This window comes from Esox lucius, chromosome 18 (genome assembly GCF_011004845.1).
Source record: "Esox lucius isolate fEsoLuc1 chromosome 18, fEsoLuc1.pri, whole genome shotgun sequence".
NCBI classification, from domain to species: Eukaryota; Metazoa; Chordata; class Actinopteri; order Esociformes; family Esocidae; genus Esox; species Esox lucius.
Window position 1 is genome coordinate 13,497,051 of NC_047586.1, and position 24,283 is coordinate 13,521,333.

General features: G+C 41.5%; 1 protein-coding gene across 4 annotated transcripts in view; it reads right to left on the minus strand.

Moving 5' to 3' along the window:
* cd2ap (CD2-associated protein) overlaps nucleotides 1-24,283 on the minus strand; it is a 59,255-nt gene that overhangs the window by 9,859 nt on the left and 25,113 nt on the right. For 3 of the 4 annotated variants that reach the window (XM_010882671.5, XM_010882670.5, XM_020056308.2), the window contains 7 exons: nucleotides 21,846-21,930; nucleotides 21,495-21,589; nucleotides 20,733-20,831; nucleotides 15,242-15,298; nucleotides 14,724-14,780; nucleotides 9,987-10,023; nucleotides 7,381-7,443 (listed from right to left, as the gene is read on the minus strand). In XM_010882671.5, coding sequence (XP_010880973.1) covers nucleotides 7,381-7,443; nucleotides 9,987-10,023; nucleotides 14,724-14,780; nucleotides 15,242-15,298; nucleotides 20,733-20,831; nucleotides 21,495-21,589; nucleotides 21,846-21,930 — 493 coding nt within the window. The remainder of the gene's footprint in view (nucleotides 1-7,380; nucleotides 7,444-9,986; nucleotides 10,024-14,723; nucleotides 14,781-15,241; nucleotides 15,299-20,732; nucleotides 20,832-21,494; nucleotides 21,590-21,845; nucleotides 21,931-24,283) is intronic. The other variant, XM_010882672.5, reaches the window with a different exon arrangement.

Genomic DNA, 24,283 nt, shown 5'->3' on the forward strand with positions numbered 1-24,283 from the left:
GTGCTTTGAGGATACAAGTAAACTCGCTTTGTTAAAAATCTATCTAAACAATTCGACAACTACAATTTAGTCAACTACCAGACACCATTATCTATAATTAATTGATAAAGAACAATACAGAAGTCTGAAAATGCTTTTACATCAAGATACAGGATACTTTAATTCTTAAAAGTAGAGTGCTTTGGAAAAAGATGGGCCCGACTCCATTTCTGCACATACATCTCTGGAAAAATTTAGAGACCACTGCACCTTTTTCTTTCCTTTCCAAAAAAGTGAGGAACAGAAGAGTTAAAATTAAGAGACCACTGCAAATTGAATGCTTCTGTTCCTCACTCATAACTTTCCTTTTCAACTTTTTTGGAAAGGAAAGAAAAAGGTGCAATGGTCTTTTTTCTGGAGCTGTATATATAATTTTTTCACAGCATTTTTTCACAGCATTAAACCTACAATACAAGCTTTTGGATTTGCATAACTGTCAACACGGAAGTGCATATTATTCTACATATTATTCAGACTGTCTGGAGGCTGAGAGTAAACTAAAACAAAAGCCGATATCTCAAATGACTGAACTATGAAATTGATTGCTTGCACATTTTAGATTGGTTTTATACTAATAATTGCTTCATGGATTTTTAAAGCACTTAATGGCACGTCAACAAAATACATTAAATTACGTTAAGAGATGTGTCCTTTCAATCCCACACATCCTTTGACACTGGCCTTTTAATTGCTCAAAAGGTCAGAATCAAAAGGTTAGGTGAGGCAGTCTTCAACCACCATTCTGTCCAAAGAAACACCAGCCATACGTTCTGAAGACATCAAAACTGGCAGAAAACTTAAGACAGACCTTGTTAGCTTAGCTTTCGCTTATCTCAGAACCACTTTGATTACAGCATAGTTGCATATTGGTAAGTGGTCAACTACTCTGGAGATGGTTTTGTACAGGCATTTCATAGTCTGTAAAGAAATGCTGTGAAGCGGCACTAACGTTCATCACTATGTAACCAGAACTGTCAATTAAATCATCCGGAACTGCATTAGAGCAGCAAACCTGTCCTCTGCCTGGACGGAGACCACTCTCTTTTTAAAAAGGACATTAAGGTTTATTTATAATAACTTGTGTCAGCCAGGCTAGTATGAGTACTTTTAGTAATACACCCTTTAACTCCAATTTTCTCTTTTTTATATTTAATAGTTTAGTCCCTCAGGTTGACATTTATTGTTTTTTAAATTGCTATGTCCATGTTTAATGCCCTTATCCAGCAAGTCATACACCGATTGTGATGATTTCATACAGTACATATAGTATCTATAGAGCTATAAAAGGTATGCTTGTTACGGGTGAGGAGGGGATGAATACACTTATTAGCTTGGACAAAATCAGCTTATTTTGTGATTTCCCTTTAAAATGACAAAGACAGTTTTGTCATGTTGACTAACGCAAGGCAGCTCAGTGAATACAGCATTAGATCCATGTTTAGTGGTTACCCTAAACGCAGTAGTGACCGGTTATTCAACAACAACTGCCTCTTTCTGTTGAACATTTGAGAAATAAATTGTTTCCGTGTCAGGAATAGTTCATTAGCTCCATGATTTGACTACTACTTAAATAATCCACTACTTATTGTCAAAAAGTATGAATAATGAAGAAAGTGCACCATTCAAGTCAATGCACATGTTTTGGTTCTGGCTGAACAATTCGCCCATTACTGACGTTAGGTAAAAATACTTCTAATGCTTCTCTTACATTGCCCGTTTAAGTGTGTATGCCATGATCAGATATCATTCTAGAATACCTTTTCAGCTATAAGGTGCCAAGGCTACTAATGACTGTAAAGCTAAACAGAGATTTGAGACCAGTAAAGGAAATATAGACTTCATGTATTGTTGTCTTACTGGTTATTTTTTTCTTTTTACTTTTAATGTGATTTTTATAATTCAATACATTCTGTCTACATTCTGTCAAAACTAAGGAGTAAACATCTGCTCCAATCTTGTTACAGAAAATAGTCTTCTCCTTTGCATTCTCAATTAGGAAAAAGGGAGGAGTCTTGATTAGTACCGTGGAAGAAGAACGTTAACTCTATACAAGAAATGAACATCCCAGTGTATGCACAATGTGATCAGAAATGCCTACTGCCTGTTAAGAAAACAATAAATGCTACAAGCAGCGCTGTAGAGCAACAGCTCCACACTGCACAATGCACATCAAAGGACAAGCAATAGGGGTGGCAGAAACCACCAGGGATCCTATCATACTCATATACTCAAAAACTACTAACAGGTTCATAAATTTCCTAAAGATCACGATCAAAAGTGCGGCATGCAATTCATGTTCAATTACTTGACCTACAACAACAGGCTATGGACGATTGTTTTTTAAATGAGCATTTGTCAGTGATTATACAGATATCCTACATAAACCAAAGAGGGAATACCCTTTACACAGAAAAAACCCTAAAAAATTTGGCAAACAAAACATGTGTAGCCTTGATTGAATTCACATAGTACTGTGAAAACAAATTAACTATGCACTTCTACCCTATTTTCAAACATTAAAAAAACAGCTATAGCCGAGGCCTTTTGTCAGGAAGAAATCTGACAGATTTGTACCTGAAAATGAAGAGAATATATTCTAATTGGCATAATCTTATAAATTACCCTACAAGTGCAAGAATATTTTCCACATTATTTCTAAGATTCCTTGAAAATTACTGATATAGATAAAGATGACCAAAACCTGTATAAAATAAACATTTAATTAGCTATATTGTTTTTCCAACATGTGGAATTTGATGTACTTCATTAATTATTCAATGGAGTCAGACAAAATTACAGACCTGAAAATGATCGGCACCCTTGTTTTTCTGTATTTAGTGCACACTCCCCTTACAAGGATAAGATAGGAGAACACCTTGGAAAAATCTTGGACCATTCATCCATATAGAATAATTTCAGAACCTTGAGATCCTTCTGTCTGTACTTATGGACCTATGGTTAGTAGATAATAAATGTTTTACTGATGGCATCTACAGACACACATTTAATGATGCTCCTCCATTCCCATGGAGCTGGATAAGGTACTAGACACGACCATCCTGGGACGTTGCTTATAACACAAGCTATCCCAAGGTCAACTGTTAGATGGTGGGAATCAGGAAAGGGAGAGAGACAACACAGGGGCCATTCCCTTCAGACGTCTTACTCCAGGGGTACATTCTCCAACCGACAATAGAAGACAACTGATGCATGTAAATCTCCAGTGAAACATCAGGCTAGCCTTGATTGTTATAATGCTGTACACATATGTAAGAGAAATTGTGTGCGAATATAAATTAAAAAGGGTATCTGATGTAACCCAATCTCCAGGATGGTATGTCAGGCACGCTCTGATTGTTTTACATGACTTGTATGTAAGGAAATCACCTCCATAACCCAGGACAGATGCTTATTGGATATATGAATGGTACAACAATTGTACAACTTCCCTGTTTTACATGTTTATGTGCACATTGTAACAGTAAGTATTGCCGATAATGGGAGTAGAACTCGCATTAGCAAACCTTAACCCCTAAACATTGTAGTGAAGCACATCCCTCTGCGTATCTCCACATCTGGGAGTTGATGACACCAACACCAATGGACTCTTCATGCATAACTCATGTACAAAAACTACAACACGGAAATGGCAGGACATACTATTTTGTATAGGTCAGTGGTTCTCAAACTTTTTCGGTCATTCCCCACTTTGGACAAGGGGGAATTTTCAAGCCCCACCTGCCCCCATCGCCCCAACACAATGCTAATGAAATACGCAACAAGCTTAAAATGTTCCAATTTATTGAAGTAACAAGTAGTATCAGTATAGTAACAAGTTGTATATAAATAAAAACTATCTACATTAAATAACAACAAGTTCAAAAATAAAGAAAATAAAAGTGCAGCTGTGTCAACATTTTTTATAAAGTTTAAGAATAGAAAAGAAATAAAAGTGCCACTTTGTAATCTGTTAAGAAATCCATTTGGCAAGACAGGTCTATTTATCCCTGCATTAGTGGCTGCAATGAGCCTGTTTTGCAATGCACAATTTCTCAAAGCGGGGTTGCAGGCTTGATACTGCCATTCTCAAGTCATGCTCAATGTTCAGCTGAGATTGGTACTTTGTTTTCAGTGAAGCCCATCTCACAGAGATATGATGCTGCAAAGGGAAGAATGCACACAGCTTTCTGCCCGATGAGTGGATACTCCCTCTCCACTCCAAACCAGAATTCACTAAGAGTCTGAGCTTTAAACCTGAGCCTCAGGGTGGAGTCAGATGTCATCTCAATAAACTGGTCCTCCTCAGCAGACCTAAAATCAGCAGGTGCTGCAGACAGAATATAAATAAATAGGCTTACTTTATTTGTCATTGCATAATAAACACAAAGAAATCTGTTTGACAACAATCCATTCCAGTTAGTAAGTAGCATACAACATAAATAAAATGCATGTATAATATATGAGTATAATATTCAATAAAATGTCAAAATACCAACCTGCTGCATTGAATGGATCCATAACCCAGGCATACTGAGCACTGTTGTTCGGGAAGTATTTTTGAAACGATCCTCTCAGGGAAGAGATGTGCTGCTTAATACATGGGATGACTGTGGTGGCTCCAGAATCAGTGGTTTCAGCAACGTTGCTCAGGTTCTCAAAGACATCTATGTTTTACTGATCGAGGCGCTTGCCCCATACCTCAAGCTTTCGGGTGAATGCAGTGATCTTGTATGCCAGGTGAGGTAGGTGCTTGTCTTTGCCTTGAAGCTGAAGATTTAATTCATTCAGCTTGCCAGACACATCGCTGAGATAGGCCAGTTTAAACAGAAATTGTTCATGACTGAACTTGCTTGCTGCCTCATACATGCGCTCCTCCTCCAAGAACATCCGAATGTCTGCCCTGAGCTCAAAGACGCGCGACAGCACTTCGCCCCGGGAGAGCCACCTTGCTTGACAGTGAAACAGCACAGATGTGTGGATCAGCTCCCATTCCCTCACAAAGTGCGGAGAACAGTCACACTTTCAGGGGTCGGGTTTTGATCAAATTTACCAAGCTCACAACTTCGGTCAAAACCTAATTTAGTTCAGGGCTGAGCTGCCTTGACACGAGCGCTTCCCTGTGAATGACACAGTGCGTCCAGTGCGCACCTGGCGCAACCCTCTTTATTAGTGCCTGCAGCCGGTTTCTTGACCCTGCCATGGTCTGTGCGCCATCAGAGCAAAAGCCCACACAGTTTACTGATGCAGCTTTTACCATGCAGAGTCTCCTGTTGACGGTATTCTGGCAGTTTTCTTTGAAAGAAATCAAGTGGCTTATTGACGTGACGGGTGTGTGGTCTCTAAGTGTGTTCTTAATTTGATGGGTCTCATACGGTCTGCTGCTAGCGGTTTAAGACCCAGAACACACATCGGTCTCTCCTCTGCCACCACCACCGCAGCCGTGAATCCAAGAGCAAGATACCCTTCATCATATTTTTTTTTCGCTTGGCTTTTTGGTTGATTAGGCCCGTCTGGTTTGGGTCTCTCTGCTGGCGCTGGCTCGACAGCTTTTGAGGTCCGTGTCACAAATGTATCCATGTTGTGTTATTGCCCACACTAGCCTGCTACCCATCCGCGCGAAACATAGATATATACATATCTATGGGCGCAAAAGTTTGTCCCGCTACAATTAATATGCCGACGTCACATCAATCATTATTTTGGCACTTTGGTTCCAGGTTAAATTTTTCTCAGGGTCTCATATCTAATGTCCTTTTAATTTAGACTGCATGTAGGCTAGTAATGATTACTTTGTTTGTGGGTGTTTTGTTTTGAATGTATGACCTTTGTTGTCATTAAAGAAAGGCGACATCCCAACCTGCAAAAAGTCATTTCAGGGAGGTATGTTCCGGGGGGGGGTTGGGGGGATTCCTGTTACACTTGGTGTCGCCCCACGAGGGTGATCGGTCAAATAAGCGGCAACACACAGCTATAAGGACGGTTTGCTCTCACACACGCTGCATTTACAGTCACACAAACACACGCACACGGTCACTCTCTACTCTAGTGCGCGGTCTTGCTCCAGATTCCGGGAGATTGGATCTCATATAAAGGCATAAAAAGGAAAATATCCACCCGTTTGGCGCGCCCCTACTGTCACGTCTCTATTCCCCACCAGTGGGGCGCGCCCCACACTTTGAGAACTGCTGGTATAGGTGAACGTTCATATTTTATAGTAGGCATGAGATTCTCCCCTGAATATGCTGGAGCAAGGAGACCAAGACCTGATAAAAAAAAACTTTGTTATGGTTGTTTTTTTTTCAAGAGGGGCCCACAGGCAAATGTCTTCTGACCATATTTAATGTGCAAACTTTCCTATCAGTACAAAAGCATAGTATAGTATATCAAGCTCAGTCAATCCTTAAACTAATTACATACACACATTGACATCAGTGGCCAGTTTATTGGCTACACTCGGTTCACAAAAATAGATTGCTTCTAACAATACAATTTTGGCAGTGACTTGTAATATGAAGCAGACAGGCATCAAAGCATTCCGTTACTGTTTGATTTAATGTTACAATTTACCATCAAAATCTATTTTTACATAAATCTAAGTTGATTAAATAAATAAACAATTTGTATACTTCGATTTATTTAATTGATAATGTTCTGCAACACATAGTGCCCCCGGGTAAAAACAGAAAGGCTCAAAATTACTATTCACCTTAACTAGCAAGCAAAGCAACATTTGTATGTTTTTGAGATTTAACCACTTCTTTCAGGCCCTTTCACCACACCAAAACATTAAAGGTATGTTAGGCTTTTAAACTAATCTGATTTAGACTTGTTTGATATAGATGTCACACAACCACCAGTATGCGTTACATTTGATTTGGAATACAGTCGTTTCATCTCCATAGAGTAAAATAACTGATGGGAGACCAACATCATCAATTATTCCAAAATGATTTAAAAGAAAGTGAGAAATCTAAAACATGAACAAATAACCTATTATTGTAACAAACCATGGTAAAGTACAGAAACAGTTATGTTTGGGACAATAAAATAGTAATATATATAACTGCAGCCCCAAATATTCGCAGGTTGTATAGAATTAGTATTAAAGGAATCTGTGATATCTGCCAGAATGCGATTGATGTGAGCCTAGTGGCCTCATCTGGAGAGCCACATGTCCCTTGGGGCAGCAAGAGCTGAATGGGAGGTGGGAATTTTTGGCAGCCCCCTCCCTCACACCAAATCATGTGCCAGCGCACGAGTGCTACACTCCCGACGCGAGAGAAAAAAGGTTTCTCAGCCCTGAATAGGAAATGGCCGGCAGGATAAAAGGATGACCCTTACCTCTGTCCTCAGGACTGGGCTGCTGGGGCTTTTTGTCGGCGATGGAGAGCTCAGGTTTGCGAGCTGAAAAGCGGAACATGTTAGCAGGTTAGTAACGTCCTGATCTCGTTATCGCTGATCTATGAGCAGCCACGCAAACAAAAAGTGAAAAGACCTTCTGCAGGCAGGCAGGAGGATGTGGAGAGAGTTTCCTGTCGAAAAGGACATCTTTGCAATATTTTGCAAGCACCTAGACCCACGGCTTTCACGCAATCAGTATCTACACCCCCTCGGAAACAAACTATATTACAAGAGGGGGGAAAGTATTTGGTTATGATTATATAACTACTGGCACATCTACTTGAAATGGAAATAAAAAGGAATAAATCAAAGGCAGTTCAAAACTATTTTTAGAAAATAAATTATAAATATTTGTCCTCTTTGAATGAATGAGCTGAGAAATCCATCACCACCCATAAAACCCAATACATAACTGGCATTACAGTCTATGAGAGCTAGATCAAGAACTATAGCAAAGAAGACCTACTGTATAGTGATTGTTTTTTCACAGGGGATGAAAGTGGCTTTCTAAGTGAGACTGCATTCATCAGATAGAAAGATTCTTCTTAAGAATATAAGAATAATCTATTTTAACGGCAAAAAGAAAGTAAATAACTACACTGCACAAAAAAATTAAGGGGAAACTTAAATCACCAATTCAATTGACCATTGCTGTAAGGTTTTTAGAGGGCATTGTGGTTATTGTAAGACAGCACTGGATGACGATGGGTCTGAGTATTTCATCCCGGGACCCAACAGCAGTCAGGGTACCATTGGCTAGCATGTGGAGGTCTGTGCAACCCTCCAAGGATATGCCTCCCAAGACCATTACTGACATGCTGGATGATGTTGCAGACAGCATAATGTTCACCACAGCGTCTCCAGACTCTTTCATGTCTGTCACATGTGCTCAGTGTGAACCTGCTGTCATCTGTGAAGAGAATGGAGCGCCAATGGCCGACCAGCCAATTCTGGTGTTCTCTAGCGAATGCCAATCGAGCTGCATGGTGCTGGGCTGTGAGCACAGGTCCCACTAGAGGACGTCAGGCCCTCATGGAGTCTGTTTCTGGCAGTTTGGTCAGACTGGCTGGAGGTTATTTTGTAGGGCCCTGGCAGTGCTCCTCCTGTTCCTCCTTGCACAAAAGAGAAGATACCAGTCCTGCTACAGGGTTGATGCCCATCTTTGGCCCTGTCCAGCTCTTCTTGTGTAACGTTCCGTCTCCTGGCATCGCCTCCATGCTCTTCAGACTGTGGTGGGGACACAGTGAACCTTCTTGCAACAGCACGTATGGATGTTTCATCCTGGAGGAGCTGGACTACCTGTGCAACCTGAATGGACTGCAGGTACAGCCTCATGCTACCAATAGTGACAAGGACACTATGAAAACACTCCGCCAGGAAGGATAAGGAGAGAACCATTGTCTGTGGCAACCACCTGCAAAACCATTCCCTTTTTGGGGGTTGTCTTGCTGTTGCCTCTCAGGTGCACTTGTAGTCACTTTCATTTGCACCAAAACAGGTGACATTGATTCACAATCGCTTATGCTTCCTAACTGGACAGATTGATATCTCTATACACTGCTGAAAAAATTAAGTGTCTAAATAGGACATACAATCAGCCAGCCTCAATCTACCTTGGCATAGATGAGTCTACAACTCTATTGGGGGATGTGACGTTATTGATTTACAAATTCCATAATTCCTCTTTTTATGGTGGTGAATAATGCTTTGTTGGTAAGTGCTCCAGAATATCCCTGAAGGAAGGGGTGATCTGGGGGCACTGTCATCCAATTCATGTATCAGCCTCTGTTGGCTTGAACCATCAACAGACCAAGGCTTTTCCACTAAGAACTGGAATGAATATTCAACTTAATAAATGTTGGTTTATTTTCCCTGAATCCTGAAACCCTCATGTTTGTTGGGCAGACTGATCCTCTAAGTTTATGTAATCAAGTAATTCATTATTAAATTACCAATTTAGGGTCCCCTCCAGGGAGCTTCACAGCAACTGTCCTCACCACTTCTAAGAAAACTAGTACTGAGAAGACTTGCGTTCCAATCTATAAATTACACTGAACAAGTGAAAAATCTAGGTGCACCCACATCCACCTAGCCATCAGTTTCTTTCTAGCAATTACCCCAAAGATTTGATATGTCAACATAACTGAAGGAAACATGAATGACAAACAACCATGATCACACATAACTAGAGATTAGCAATCACATCCACAATTGATCATACAACTAGAGATTAGCAATCATATCCACTATTGATCACACAACTAGAGATTAACAATCAAATCCACCTATTTCTCATATATCTAATTAGAAATTGTATTAGGTGGCAAGGTGCATTAATAGCCACAAGCAGAGGTACACACGTGTGTTCTTCTACACATATTGATTGATACTACACATCAAGTTACAGCGGGAATGTCTGAAAAACCTTAACCTTCAGCCTTCATTTACAAGTGGATAACCTCTCTGCCTCTCCAGAAACCGAAAATGCAATACTTTGGGATTGTGCATTTAAAGGAGGTTGATTATGGTTATGAAACTGGACTTACCAATATTTTTGGACGGTGGCGGTGGTTTCTTGGGTTTCTGAAAAACATGAAGTTTAATGTGAGAGGACACCTCAACCAGAAGTTCTTATTTACATTAGTGCACAGCACAGCGTCTCGCAAAAGAAAACATTTGACTGTTTCAGTCACTCTCTTTCAGTTAGACATGTTGAGGTAGTCTCACTTCCTGTTTCAGTCTGTGTTTCTTTGAGATAGACACGTTAAGGAAGGAATTTCACTGTTTCAGTCTGCGTTTTTGCACTTTGGACATTAATAAAAGACGGGAGACAAAAGACATAAGAATATTCTCATGTTTAGGTCAGGATTAACTGCGATCATACATGTTCCTCTTTGAACCATTTAAAGGTAATCCAAGGCTACATATGCAACACTGACATGATTGTGATCTCTGCAAACACAGGACCATTGCCTTTAAAAGGTCCATAGCTGAAAAGGGGCGATCGAATTGAATCCCAGCAGAAGATAGGAAAGCATTACCCAGCAAGAACAACACCACATAATAGAAAGCCAGGAGCTGTTCTTCAGGGTTGCTCTAGTCTAAGACTAGGACCAATCATGAAGAGGGACAGCTAGTTATTTCTGTAGCTTTCTTTTAGCTACTTCAATAGGCGCTGTGACAACAAAGAAAGTGGCCCTGGTGTTAATTGCGTGTTCAAGGGGAGAACATTTTCTTATGTTTTTTTTTTTTTTATCAGTGCAGACAAACAATGACCATTGTGCAAGTGGGAGACATAGCAAACTACGACAATAAAACATCAACATCAATTGAGCTTACAGGCACCCAAGCCGCCACAAGGAAACTCTGTTGTTCTGTTCCTGATCAAGTAAATTAACTCAAATTGTTCCCGGGTCCTGTAAATATGAATGGGATCTCAGCTAAAATCCAAGGTAAAATTATTATTTATAAAAACCCAATAAAAGTTAACACTACAGGATGGACTTTCCAAGAAGTAATGGAAATCCCAGTGTCCTACGTTCAAAACACACTCACTCAATTACAATATATTTTTGTTGTTTATATCATGGAGAAAGACATGGTCTGTATTATTTGTTTTGCCCTTTGTAGTCGTTATTAAATTTTCTTAACAAATCTTTTCAATTAATTGTATTAATTTATGCTTGGCTTCTTCAAGAAATGTTAAATGTCCAGAGAGTGAGCGTGACTAACCCACTGTGCTAAATTACTAATGTCCAAATTAACTTGTGAATTGATTCTTTCGAAAAAATGACAAATATGCAGTCTGGAGGGCTAAGGAGAAGTGACGCCAGGAATCTAACACTGTGGCCAGAACAAGTCAGAAGATAAGCACATGCTCCAAATTAACACAACAAGCAATTATTCTCCATTCCCATGAATAATCGGCACTGATCTTAATCTAGCTCATTTTAACTGTGCTTTAACCCCTTGACACTTGTGCTGTCGTGTAGCTTGATTGGTAGAACACTGTGCTTGCAACGCCGTGGTTTTAGGTTCAATCCCCTTGCGGGTTAATCGAGAAATGGACGAGTGTGTCTGCAGTGTTAAATAAATGGGAAGTGTTTTTGGAGAACGGGCACTACCGTCAACACTAGGTGAAACATCTCGCTGCAGTTACAGCCACAGATCATTATGGGTAAGTCTCGACCATCTTCTCATTGTTGCGTCTCATTCTTTTCAATCCACGGTACATTGAGTAACATAATATTCCTGGCAATGGTGAGTTGGGTGAAACGTAACAAAACTATTACAAGTGTTTGAGTGGCACCACATTCCTAATTGGCAGGTATCACTCCTCACCTCTTAAACCCATAGTTGACGTACGGTGAGTCAGAATTAAGGTGCAGCCCAAATGTCTCACCTTGCCAGTGTTTTACATTCTGCTCAGTCATTATTTGCAACTGATTAAAGAGTGAGAAATGCCTGAACGTCTCACGAAACACGCCCCAACAAATGATCAGAATGTCATTCTGTACATTTCAAACAAAGTCCACGGCCCCGCCAAACATTCCTTCTTCCCTTTAGGAGTCTTGGTGATCATCAAGGTGCTTCGAGAATGTGTTTCAACAGGGATCCAGTGGTGTCACACAAACACCACAATCCCTTCTAAAAACCTAACGGTAGCGGTCAAGCGTGGTGGCGGTTATAGCATAAAAGTCTGGATTCTTTGATGCATCAGCACCATACAGAATGCCACCACTGATAGAACTACAAATCTAGCTCTGAATTACGTTAAAAGCCCATCAATTCTCCAGACGTTCGTTTTCATGCATTGCTAATAGCACAGACACAACCACAGGCACTGAAATACGAGTCACTTCAAGAATTCTGTAAGAACCAACACATCTTTATACCACGCTCACACAAAAAAAAGAAGAAAATAATAAGATCACTTCAACTGAGCATCTAGAAAATATATCTACCCTTTTATCACATTAACATTTGACCACTGTATGTTTCTCAACCATCACAAGTCAGTGCTTTTCAAATTGCTTGAGCGTTAGCTATGGCGTTAAACAACGGGCAATATTGAGCTCCACTTTGGTGTTAAAAACTGCCTTTATGCCAGAAGGCTATGCTCCTCCACAGTTTTACCACTGCTTGTCCCATTGACCTATTTGTGGTGAGGCTTAGCAGCGTTGTCTACACCCCAGGCAGTGATATGACAAAACAACAGTAGCCACTGTGTGGGCCGGGGACAAAACCGGGCCAGGGGAAGAAACTGGGCCGGGACTCCCTGCAAATACAACTGAACTAATTAACAGGAACGCTTGAGAACCAGTAACTTTATTTCTAATTAAAGGGGTCTTTTAGTCTGTTCTTAGAATTACTTTCCTAAAATTCAATTAAAAAAAGAAAACGTACACAATTTAGCTGTAGGAAATTGTTTCCAGGGAAAAGGGCACAAAAGTGATATTGTACAGTTCTCTTTGAACAGAAAAGCTGTAAAGGGCTTAAAAATACGATCAATGAGTCTTTGAGGACTAGTATGTAGCATGGTTTATCTATTTTTCTTCTTTTGTCACACATAAGGGCTTGTCAGGAATTCATTTTTTGATAGCACCAAAAAGTCCAAAATGACTAGCCTGTAAAACATGACAAGTTACCACTCGTATTTTAACTGTTTCCATATCAAAGGAAAAGCCCCATATAAGTACTTATATATGTACTCACACTCCAAACAGAGTCCAGTTCTATCAAAGGTCACTGTGTCCATTGATCATCCAAACGTAATTGATAGGACGTAATAGAAAGGCCAACACCTGCCTATATAAGGTTCAACTGCCATGATGTAAAAGGAACTCTTGATATAGATAGAATTGTGTCAAACCATAAATCTGGGTTTGCAAAAAATGCTAAACCACTGAAAGTTCCCAGTAGCACAGTGGGCTCTCCATCAGTGTGAAAAAGTTTCCAACCACCGAGAGTGGACTGCCCAACCAAATTAAGTAACCAGGCAAAAGGGGTATTGGTCAGGAAGGTGACCAAGGACCTAAAGGTCATCCAAACATAGTTTCTGAGTTTCTCTGCAGAGATGAGAACCTGCCAGAAGCACAACCATCTCTGCTGCACTTCATCAGGACTTTATGTTACAGTGGCTAGATTGCTAGCCACTCAAATAGAAGGCATGCAAAGCTGGTAGAGAATAAAGACTTGAAGCTGTGATTGCTGCCAAAGGCAATGCTATAACATCCTGAAAAAATTGTCTGAATACACAAGATATTTTCGCTTTGTCATTATGGGTAAGCATGTGTAAATTGATAGCACAACATGAAACCAGGCAAGCCTAGTTCAGCCAGCCCACAATTAGAAGGAATGAATGTTGTTGCCCTGGCTGGATTCAATATGCAGTGTCCTATGTGACTGACCTATGTGTCTAACCACTATGCTAATTAAACAGTGGGTGTTGTTGCACTTGATACGTGTGTAGAGATGTGGTGCCTGTTTAATTCTTGCATTGTCAAACCAATTAGTCAAACCTCCACGGTTCTCAAAACTAGTTCCCTACATTAACCATTAACAACCAAACCAACAACAGGTATAACAGGATCGCAACACCACATTCAACACTTTAATAAGAAAGATTACTGTAGATCGCTAATAACTATACAGTACCTATAATGAAAATAATGACTCCAATCACTCCATGGCTGGTTTGTTTCTTTAGAAAACAGTGACAGTTAAATAGCAAACCACTATGCTATGGGAAACTACACTATGTAAATTGAAATGTTCCTTGTTGGTGCAGTTTGTCCAGTGCAATATTACGCATAAACAGTTCTACTTTAGGTTTACTATAATGTAACTACTGAAGCTTGTAGCCAGCAAAGTTTCAGCCTATCCTGAACAAATCCTAATGCATACTTAGTTAGGTTGGTGGCGGGGATTGAACCCTCGTAGACTACGTGGCAGTCAGCATCTCTAACAACTACACTATTTAACAATGGGTCAAGTCAGTCAGTTCATGAAAACCCCAAAACATTTCTTGTGAAACAATTAAGTGCTGCCAGTCACACACTCACTAAGAATGTAAACCCGGAAGCAGTACTTCCAGGAAACTAAGTCACTCAGAGACATTCGCACTTCTTAGCCGGCTCCGCTTACGCAGTCAGGCAAAAATTATGTTATCAATTATATACTAACTCTATAACAAAAAGTGTAGAATGTGAAGGGGTCTGAATACTTTCGGGATACTTTCGGGAAATATATATATATAGAACCTAGAAGAAAAGACAGCCTACCTCCTCTGCTTCCTGTTTGGAAGACAGTTTGACTGAACCTCTTGATGTTGAAGCCTGCTGCAAGATGAAATAATATGTAACTAGACATGTAATATAATTACCATAATGACAGATTTTACACACGAGCTACTAGTGGACACAATGTCACTATGGATCACGTCACTCATGACAACCTCTTGGTCAGACATTTTATTTGAAAACGTCTTGTTTGTTTTCACTTATAAAAAAGCAAAAACGTACAGCTACATCATAATCTGTCAGTTTTATGTGTCTAATCAAAAAACATTTACAAAATAGATAAGATCAAAACTTCGGCCTCAGGAACTATACTGTGGATAACCTCGCAACACACACAGACAACATTTTTGGACAGATTTTAATATAATATTCTTTAGTGTTTGTTACCATGTTGACGGGTGAATATTTAATGTCACAGCACCGTTTAAGATGAGGCAGTGGTTTCAATTAAGATTCCCCTGAATCAAAAGCAAAAAATAAATATAGACAAACCAGCATACCTCTTCTGCATCTTGTTTGGAAGACAGTTTGACCGAACCTCTTGATGAGGGAGCCTGCTGAAAGATGAAATGAAATTGTTAAAATAATATGAAACTAGACACACAATCATTACACGAATGACTGACTTTACATACAAGCTACTAGACAACATAAGGCAAAAATACACTATATGGCCTAAGATGTGTGGACAGCCAACCATCACCCCTGCATCAGCTTGTTGGACATCCCAATCCAAAACCATGAACATTAATATGAAGCTATACCAGCTGCCACTCTGCCGGGAAGGCTTTCCACAATATTTTAGAGTGTCTCTGTGGGGAATTTGTGCCCATTCAGCCAAAAGAGCATTTGTGAGATTGTTGAATGAGAAAAGGCCTGGCTCACAATCACCATTCCAATTCATCCCAATGGTGTTGAGTGTGGTTGAGGTCATGGCTCTGTGCAAGCCACGTGAGTTCCTCCACACCAACCTTGGAAAACCATTTCTTTATGGAACCCGCTTTGTGCACAGGGGCACAGTCATGCAGGAACAGGAAAGGGCTTTCCCCAAACTCTTCCCACAAAGTTGGAAGCACCCAATTGTCTAAAATGTCTTTGTATCCTGTAGCATTAAGATGACCCTTCACTGGAACTAAGGGACCTACAGTGGGGCAAAAAAGTATTTAGTCAGCCACCAATAGTCCAAGTACTCCCACTTAAAAAGATGAGAGAGGCCTGTAATTTTCATCATAGGTACATTTCAACTATGAGAGACAAAATAAGAAAAACAATCCAGAAAATCACATTGTAGGATTTTTTTATGAATTTATTGGTAAATTATGGTGGAAAATAAAGTATTTGGTCACCTACAAACAACCAAGATTTCTGGCTCTCACAGACCTGTAACTTTTTCTTTAAGAGGCTCCTCTGTCCTCCACTCGTTACCTGTATTAATGGCACCTGTTTGCACTTATCAGTATAAAAGACACCTGTCCACAACCTCAAACAGTCACACTCCAAACTCCAGCTGTCAAACACCAGAAACAAAATTGTAGACCTGCACCAGGCTGGGAAGACTGAATCTGCAATAGGTAAGCAGCTTGGTGTGAAGAAATCAACTGTGGGAGCGATTATAAGAAAGTGGAAGACATACAAGACCACTGATAATCTCCCTCGATCCGGGTCTCCACGCAAGATCTCACCCTGTGGGGTCAAAACGACCACAAGAACAGTGAGCAAAAATCCCAGAACCACACGGGGGGACCTAGTGAATGACCTGCGAGCTGAAACCAAAGTAACAAAGGCTACCATCAGTAACACACTATGCCGCCAGGGCATTTAGATGATCCAGAAGAGGATTGGGAAAATGTCATATGGTCAGATGAAACCAAAATAGAACTTTTTGGTAAAAACTCAACACGTCGTGTTTGGAGGAGAAAGAATGCTGAGTTGCATCCAAAGAACACCATACCTACTGTGAAGCATGGGGGTGGAAACATCATGCTTTGGGGCTGTTTTTCTGCAAAGGGACCAGGACGACTGATCCGTATAAAGGAAAGAATGAATGGGGCCATGTGTTGTGAGATTTTGAGTGAAAACCTCTTTCCATCAGCAAGGGCATTGAAGATGAAACGTGGCTAGGTCTTCCAGCATGACAATGATCCCAAACACACCGCCCGGGCAACGAAGGAGTGGCTTCGTAAGAAGCATTTCAAAGTCCTGGAGTGGCCTAGCCAGTCACCAGATCTCAACCCCATAGAAAATCTTTGGAGGGAGTTGAAAGTCTGTGTTGCCCAGCGACAGCCCCAAAACGTCACTGCTCCAGAGGAGATCTGCATGGAGGAATGGGCCAATATATCAGCAACAGTGTGTGAAAACCTTGTGAAGACTTACAGAAAATGTTTGACCTCTGTCATTGCCAACAAAGGGTATAAAAAAATATTGAGATGAACTTTTGTTATTAACCAAATACTTATTTTCCATCATTATTTAACAATAAATTGATAAAAAATCCTACAATGTGATTTTCTTTTCTCATTTTGTCTCTCATAGTTGAAGTGTACCTATGATGAAAAAATTGTTTAAGTGGGAGAACACGCACAATTGGTGGCTGACTAAATACTTTTTTGCCCCACTGTAGCCCAAACCCTGACACACAGCCCCAGACCATTATCCCTCCACTAAACATTGCAGTAGGCACTAATCATTCCAGTAGGCAGCGTTCGCCTGGCATCCGCGACACCCAGATTCGTCCAACAGCCTGCCAGATAGTGAAGCATGATTCATCACTCCAGAGAATACATTTTCATGGCTCCAGGGCCCAGTGGCTGCCATCTTTACACCACTCCCGCCGACACTTAGTACTGCGCATGTCGATGTGAAACTTGCTTACAGCTGTTCGGCCATGAAAACCCAGTTTGTGAAGCTCCCAACGCACAGTACGTGTGGTGATGTTGCTTCCAGAGGCAGTTTGGAACTCTGTGGTGAGTGATGCAACAGATGAGAGGCGATTGTGATTTTTCCAGGTGTAGCACCTGGTGGGTGGGATGTTGCAGGTCCTAGATGCTTCCACTTTTATAGCACTTACTGTTGACCAGGGAAGATCTAATAGGGCAGAAACGTATGGCAAAGGTGGCATCCAATGACAGTGCCACGTTTAAAGTCACTGAGCTCATCAGTACTGCCCAGTGTACTGACAATGTTTGTCTATGGAGATCTGATGCGGTGGATCGGACACACACACACACACACACACACACACACACACAGAATACACACACACACACACAGAATACACACACACACACACACACACACACACACAGAATACACACACACACACACACACACACACACACACACAGAATACACACACACACACACACACACAGAATACACACACACACACACACACACACAGAATACACACACACACACACACACAGAATACGCGCACACACACACAGAATACGCGCACACACACACAGAATACGCGCACACACACACAGAATACGCGCACACACACACAGAATACGCGCACACACACACAGAATACGCGCACACACACACAGAATACGCGCACACACACACAGAATACGCGCACACACACACAGAATACGCGCACACACAGAATACACACACACACACACACACACACAGAATACACACACACACACACACACACAGAATACACACACACACACACACACACAGAATACGCGCGCGCACACACACAGAATACGCGCGCGCACACACACAGAATACGCGCGCGCACACACACAGAATACGCGCGCGCACACACACAGAATACGCGCGCGCGCACACACACAGAATACGCGCGCGCGCACACACACAGAATACGCGCGCGCGCACACACACAGAATACGCGCGCGCGCACACACACAGAATACGCGCGCGCACACACACAGAATACGCGCGCGCACACACACAGAATACGCGCGCGCACACACACAGAATACGCGCGCGCACACACACAGAATACGCGCGCGCACACACAGAATACGCGCGCGCACACACAGAATACGCGCGCGCACACACAGAATACGCGCGCGCACACACAGAATACGCGCGCGCACACACAGAATACGCGCGCGCACACACAGAATACGCGCGCGCACACACAGAATACGCGCGCGCGCACACACAGAATACGCGCGCGCACACACAGAATACGCGCGCGCACACACACAGAATACGCGCGCGCACACACACAGAATACGCGCGCGCACACACACAGAATACGCGCGCGCACACACACAGAATACGCGCGCGCACACACACAGAATACGCGCGCGCACACACACAGAATACGCGCGCACACACACACAGAATACGCGCGCACACACACACAGAATACGCGCGCACACACACACAGAATACGCGCGCACACACACACAGAATACGCGCGCACACACACAGAATACGCGCGCACACACACAGAATACGCGCGCACACACACAGAATACGCGCGCACACACACAGAATACGCGCGCACACACACAGAATACGCGCGCACACACAGAATACGCGCACACACACAGAATACGCGCACACACACAGAATACGCGCACACACACAGAATACGCGCACACACAGAATACGCGCACACACAGAATACGCGCACACACAGAATACGCGCACACACAGAATACGCGCACACACAGAATACGCGCACACACAGAATACGCGCACACACAGAATACGCGCACACACAGAATACGCGCACACACAGAATACGCGCACACACAGAATACGCGCACACACAGAATACGCGCACACACAGAATACGCGCACACACAGAATACGCACACACAGAATACGCACACACAGAATACGCACACACAGAATACGCACACACAGAATACGCACACACAGAATACGCACACAAACCCCAAATGCAATGTGCATTACAGTCAACAGTTGGAGCTGGAGGCAGACACACTTTATCACAGTCTGTGAACAGGTAGGGGTAGTCAATAGGACTCCTAAGTCACTAAGACCAAATCACAAACAATCCTAAAAGGGCTGCTGCCGGCAATATGCCTCGTAATCAGGTCGACGTTTTAGAAACATTTAATGACACTGAGCTTTTAACAAGTTATCGCCTTAATCGCGAGGGAATTACAATCATAGTACAGCAAGTCAGGGATGCTGTCACTTTACCAACAAACAGAAACAACCCAATAACAACAGACATCAAGTTTGTGACAACTCTACGCTACTTTGTCAGTGAGAAAATGATATCAAACAATAACCAACCCCCCCCCCCCGACCACATATCGTGCGACAAATTCTTCTGTTTCCTCATGATGTTCGCCAACTACAAAGAATCAAAGCCGAGAAGCCATAGCCAGACCACCCGGTGTAGTTGGTGATATGGATGGGACACATAATTGCATAAATTATTGCACCATCAAAAGGAGTGTGCATTTCTTTACAAGCTGCCAGACATTTCTTGACTAGTCAGTATGTCTTTCTTGGTTTCATATTTAATCAGTGACACTAAGCCTACATTTTTATTTTAATATCTTTATATTAATAGAGCAACATGACACATCGTTTTTCAGTATTGCTATGATTAATTCACTGACAGAGACCCCACCCCTATCAGCCAATCACTGAGGGAATAGTAAGTAAGCTTGTTTGTGGAACAGAACATCAATAGCATCGGGATCAGCCCTGACATTTCTCTTAGCTAAAGACTTCTCTCCATTCCTTAGCAAAAGTTGGTCTTAGCAGCTTTGTGAATAGGTTTTAAGAGGAAATATTAGAGCTGTTTAGGAGTCCTCCTAGTGGTAAAGATAAAATGTTTTGTGAATACGGCCTGGTTGATCATTTGACTGAACCGCTTGATCTGGGAGCCTGGTGCCAGATGACATTGTTAATATTATGTAGTATTCAACAGCACACGTATGACCATTACACTATTGACTAGGCTACTAGAGGTCACTAGGGAACACACAGGGTCTAGAGCCGACAAAAAAATCTTACCTCTCTGTCTGCTTCTGACATCACAGCCACAAAGTTGTCAGGAAAGACCCCTTCTTTACCTCCAATCTCCCCCCTCCACCATCCCGGTTCCCCTGTGTCCTGAAACATAAAAACAACTTGATTAAAACAGCATTTTATTTTACATTATAATGAAAAGGATGAGACCAAAAGACACTTACAATTATGAAAAACATTACAAATGTCTGCATCAGGCCATTTTTGAAGCTCTCCAACACCCACCTATCTAAAGTCAGCGTCAATTATCCCCAAGCTATCAGGAAAATCTCACTTCAAGTCGGACATGCAAGTCCCACCAACCAACACCAGATGGCATTAAAATCTCACAATTGACCCACATGGGAATGCAAGTCATAACGTGTACAACTGAAACAACAAATCATTAGCTGAAGGCCACATAAACTCTTGATGTAACCCGACCTCCACAGGCTGCTAATATCCTAGTCTGGATAATCAAAAATAAACACAGAACCAACTCTCTGGCTGAAATCCAGGGACGTAAACTGCTTTCTAACACAGGGTGCTGGTAGTTGATCAAACTGTGTTTATTCTGAGTCATTTTGAGATACAGTTGAAACACAGTAGGTGCTTCCCAACATCCTAGAACAGAAAGGCAGGGCTGCAGTGTGCAGTAAAACGGATTATCACAATCAGTACTGCAATATGCAGGTCAAGAACTTTTCTCTGACTAAAGACTAGAGCAAGAGGCTTGTTGCTGGTAATAGTCAATGTGGCTTTACTTACCTTACTCAATATCCGTATTACATCGCCTTCCTTCAGCGTTAGCTCGTCTTCGTTTGTAGCTTCAAAAGCAAAAGTGGCCTTACAGTATTCTTTAACTGGGGAAAGAGGAATACCAGTCGTATTGACAAATGAATTCATTAACATTCCCCCCCAGACGCAAATTATTTCTAGTGATACCACTAACACTGATTAACCCTAACCTGCCATTGGAATAAAATAAACTATAAACCATTAGAACCACCAACACCTGAAATGTTGTGTTATGATTATGAAGAGTTGGACAATGATCCTTATGGATATTACAAAAATAAGACTGGATGACAAAGAACGTTTAATCTCACACACCCTTACCTTTGGTTTTGCTGTCCCCCTCTGCTTTCTGTGAGTCTGTCGTGGAATGGGCAGCCTTTGCAACAGATGGTAATGATGGGATTGGCTAAAATGAAGCAAACCACAGATGGATTTACTGACATGATTTGATGCACAGTGCAATATGCAGATGGTATCCACCAATGAGAGGCTAGCCATGCCTGACCAGAATGACACAGGGCATAGGGTCATCAACAAACATACCAATCGGTCAACAGACAGCGTCAGTCAGTGTGCAGGTCAGTGCTTCTAAGTATGGCAGTCAACTACAAAGTCCTGTCATGTGGGCTATACAATAGTTAGGCTTTAACCATTGACCAACGTCAGAAATCTTGGGATGGGACATTGAAAAGCAAGCCTTTGTTAGTTACTAGGGGGAGCAGACAGACAAGTGCTAAAGCCGGCCAGGCTTTAGTCTGTTTTGTCTAAGACGAATAACTTTCAGATTGAGAGCAAAAAGCTGTTGAGTCACCAGACAACACAGAGAGTGAGGTAAAGAGGAGAGCCAGAGATGCTGATCGTGACTGCATGAACGACAGAGTAATGGAATATTTCATGTGTAAGCTGTAGGACAAAGACAACCAATGCTGCCATGAAAGAAAGGAGAAAAGATGGAAGAGGTGGGGGGGGGGAGAGAGAGAAAGGATTGTTTCAGAGTGGGTTCAATGGAAGCTCTAAGTCAAATTATTCAGTGCTTGGGTGATATCATGATCATGTATGAATAACACTGTGCTGTGTGACGGTAACACACCTATTAGCAAACCAAAGAAGGGGCAAACATTCAAATAACTCCTATAACCACCAAGGTTCCACTCCAACTGTCCTCTACAGAAACCAACAAATCAGAACCCTCGAAATAGCTGATGACAATTGGGAAAGACTGAATCTCCTCATTGCCAAGCTAAATTTGGCTATTATTTGTATGTGAATTTCACACTATGTTGAGGTAAATATCAGACTAAGATGCAACAACTTTTAGTGAAACGGTCGTTTTCGGTACGCTAGCTGTGACATCACCCTTTTTCTCTTCCCCTGGTCTGCATTCCAGTGACCGGTGTATTGCGCAAAATCACATTCTACAATTTGAAGAACCATGACTACAATGCTGTTACTAAAACTGAGAGGCTACATACAAGCACATTTAAAAAAAATCCATCCTGGTGTACATCCTGGTGTAAAGAGCTGGATTCTCAGGCCCTAAAAACCAGGGACCAAGTGCATAATCTTGGTGTTCTGATAGACCTCACGTTCAACAGTCATATCAAAGCGGTCACCAAAACAACATTCTATCATCTTAAATATATAGCCAGAATCAAGGGCTTGGTGTCCCTAAAAGACCAAGAGAAGCTCATCCATGTTTTTATCTCTAGTAGGGTTGACTACTGTAATGGCCTCTTCACTGGACTCCCCAAAAATACTAAAACAGCTGCAGGACATTCAGAATGCTGCTGAAAGAATGTTAACTAGGACCAAGAGAACAGAGCACATCACTCCGAAATCTTTGCACTGGCTTCCAGTCAGTTACAGAATAGATTTTAAAGTGGTGCTTTAAGTCACTGAATGGTTTCGGCCCCAAATACATTTCTGATATGTTTGAAGAACATAAACCGAGCAGGGCTCTTAGATCCATGAACTCAAGTCAGCTAGTAGAGCCCAGAGTCCAAACTAAACACGGTGAAGCTGCGCTTAGAACTTTTGTGGCACACAACTGGAATAAACTACCAGAAGATTTTAGACCTGCCCCAAACATATCCATTTTTAAATCCAGGTTGAAAACACTTCTTTTCACATGCCTGTGGCTGAGCGCTGAAACTTCACACTGCTTAGTCTTACAACTGTTATAGCTTCCTGTGTTTTTAATTGGTTTTTATTCCATTTCTATATTTGTATTTTAAGTTATTATTATGATGTTATTTAAGGTGGTTAGAGTCCTGCTTGCTTTATTGAGGTTTTCATTCTAGTATTTGTTTTTATTCTATTGTATTTTTTCTTTTTAAAGCACATTGACTTTTTATGTATGAATATATAAATAAACTTGCTCGCTAGCTTACATAGCTTCATTACAGAATGGTTTAATTTTGGAACCACAAACCAACAATCAGTATGTTTTTACCCCACCATGTAAAAAAAATAAGTTGATAATCAATGACAAATGTTGCTTTTTTTTACTTAGTGTTTTGATTGTCTGTTACGAATGTTACATAGTATTTAAATATGAATTTAGTATAGTATGCAGTAAATTAAACAACAGAAAGGAACTGCAACGATTAGGAGATCTAGCTGATCATTCTGCAGGACTGAACGAGCCTCTGTTTAAAAAGACATCCATAGTTTTTTTTTCTTCCCCTTGATTCACGGCTTGCATGGTCTTGTTCGCTTGATTTTAAGGAATGAGCATTGTAGAGGGAAACAGACTACGT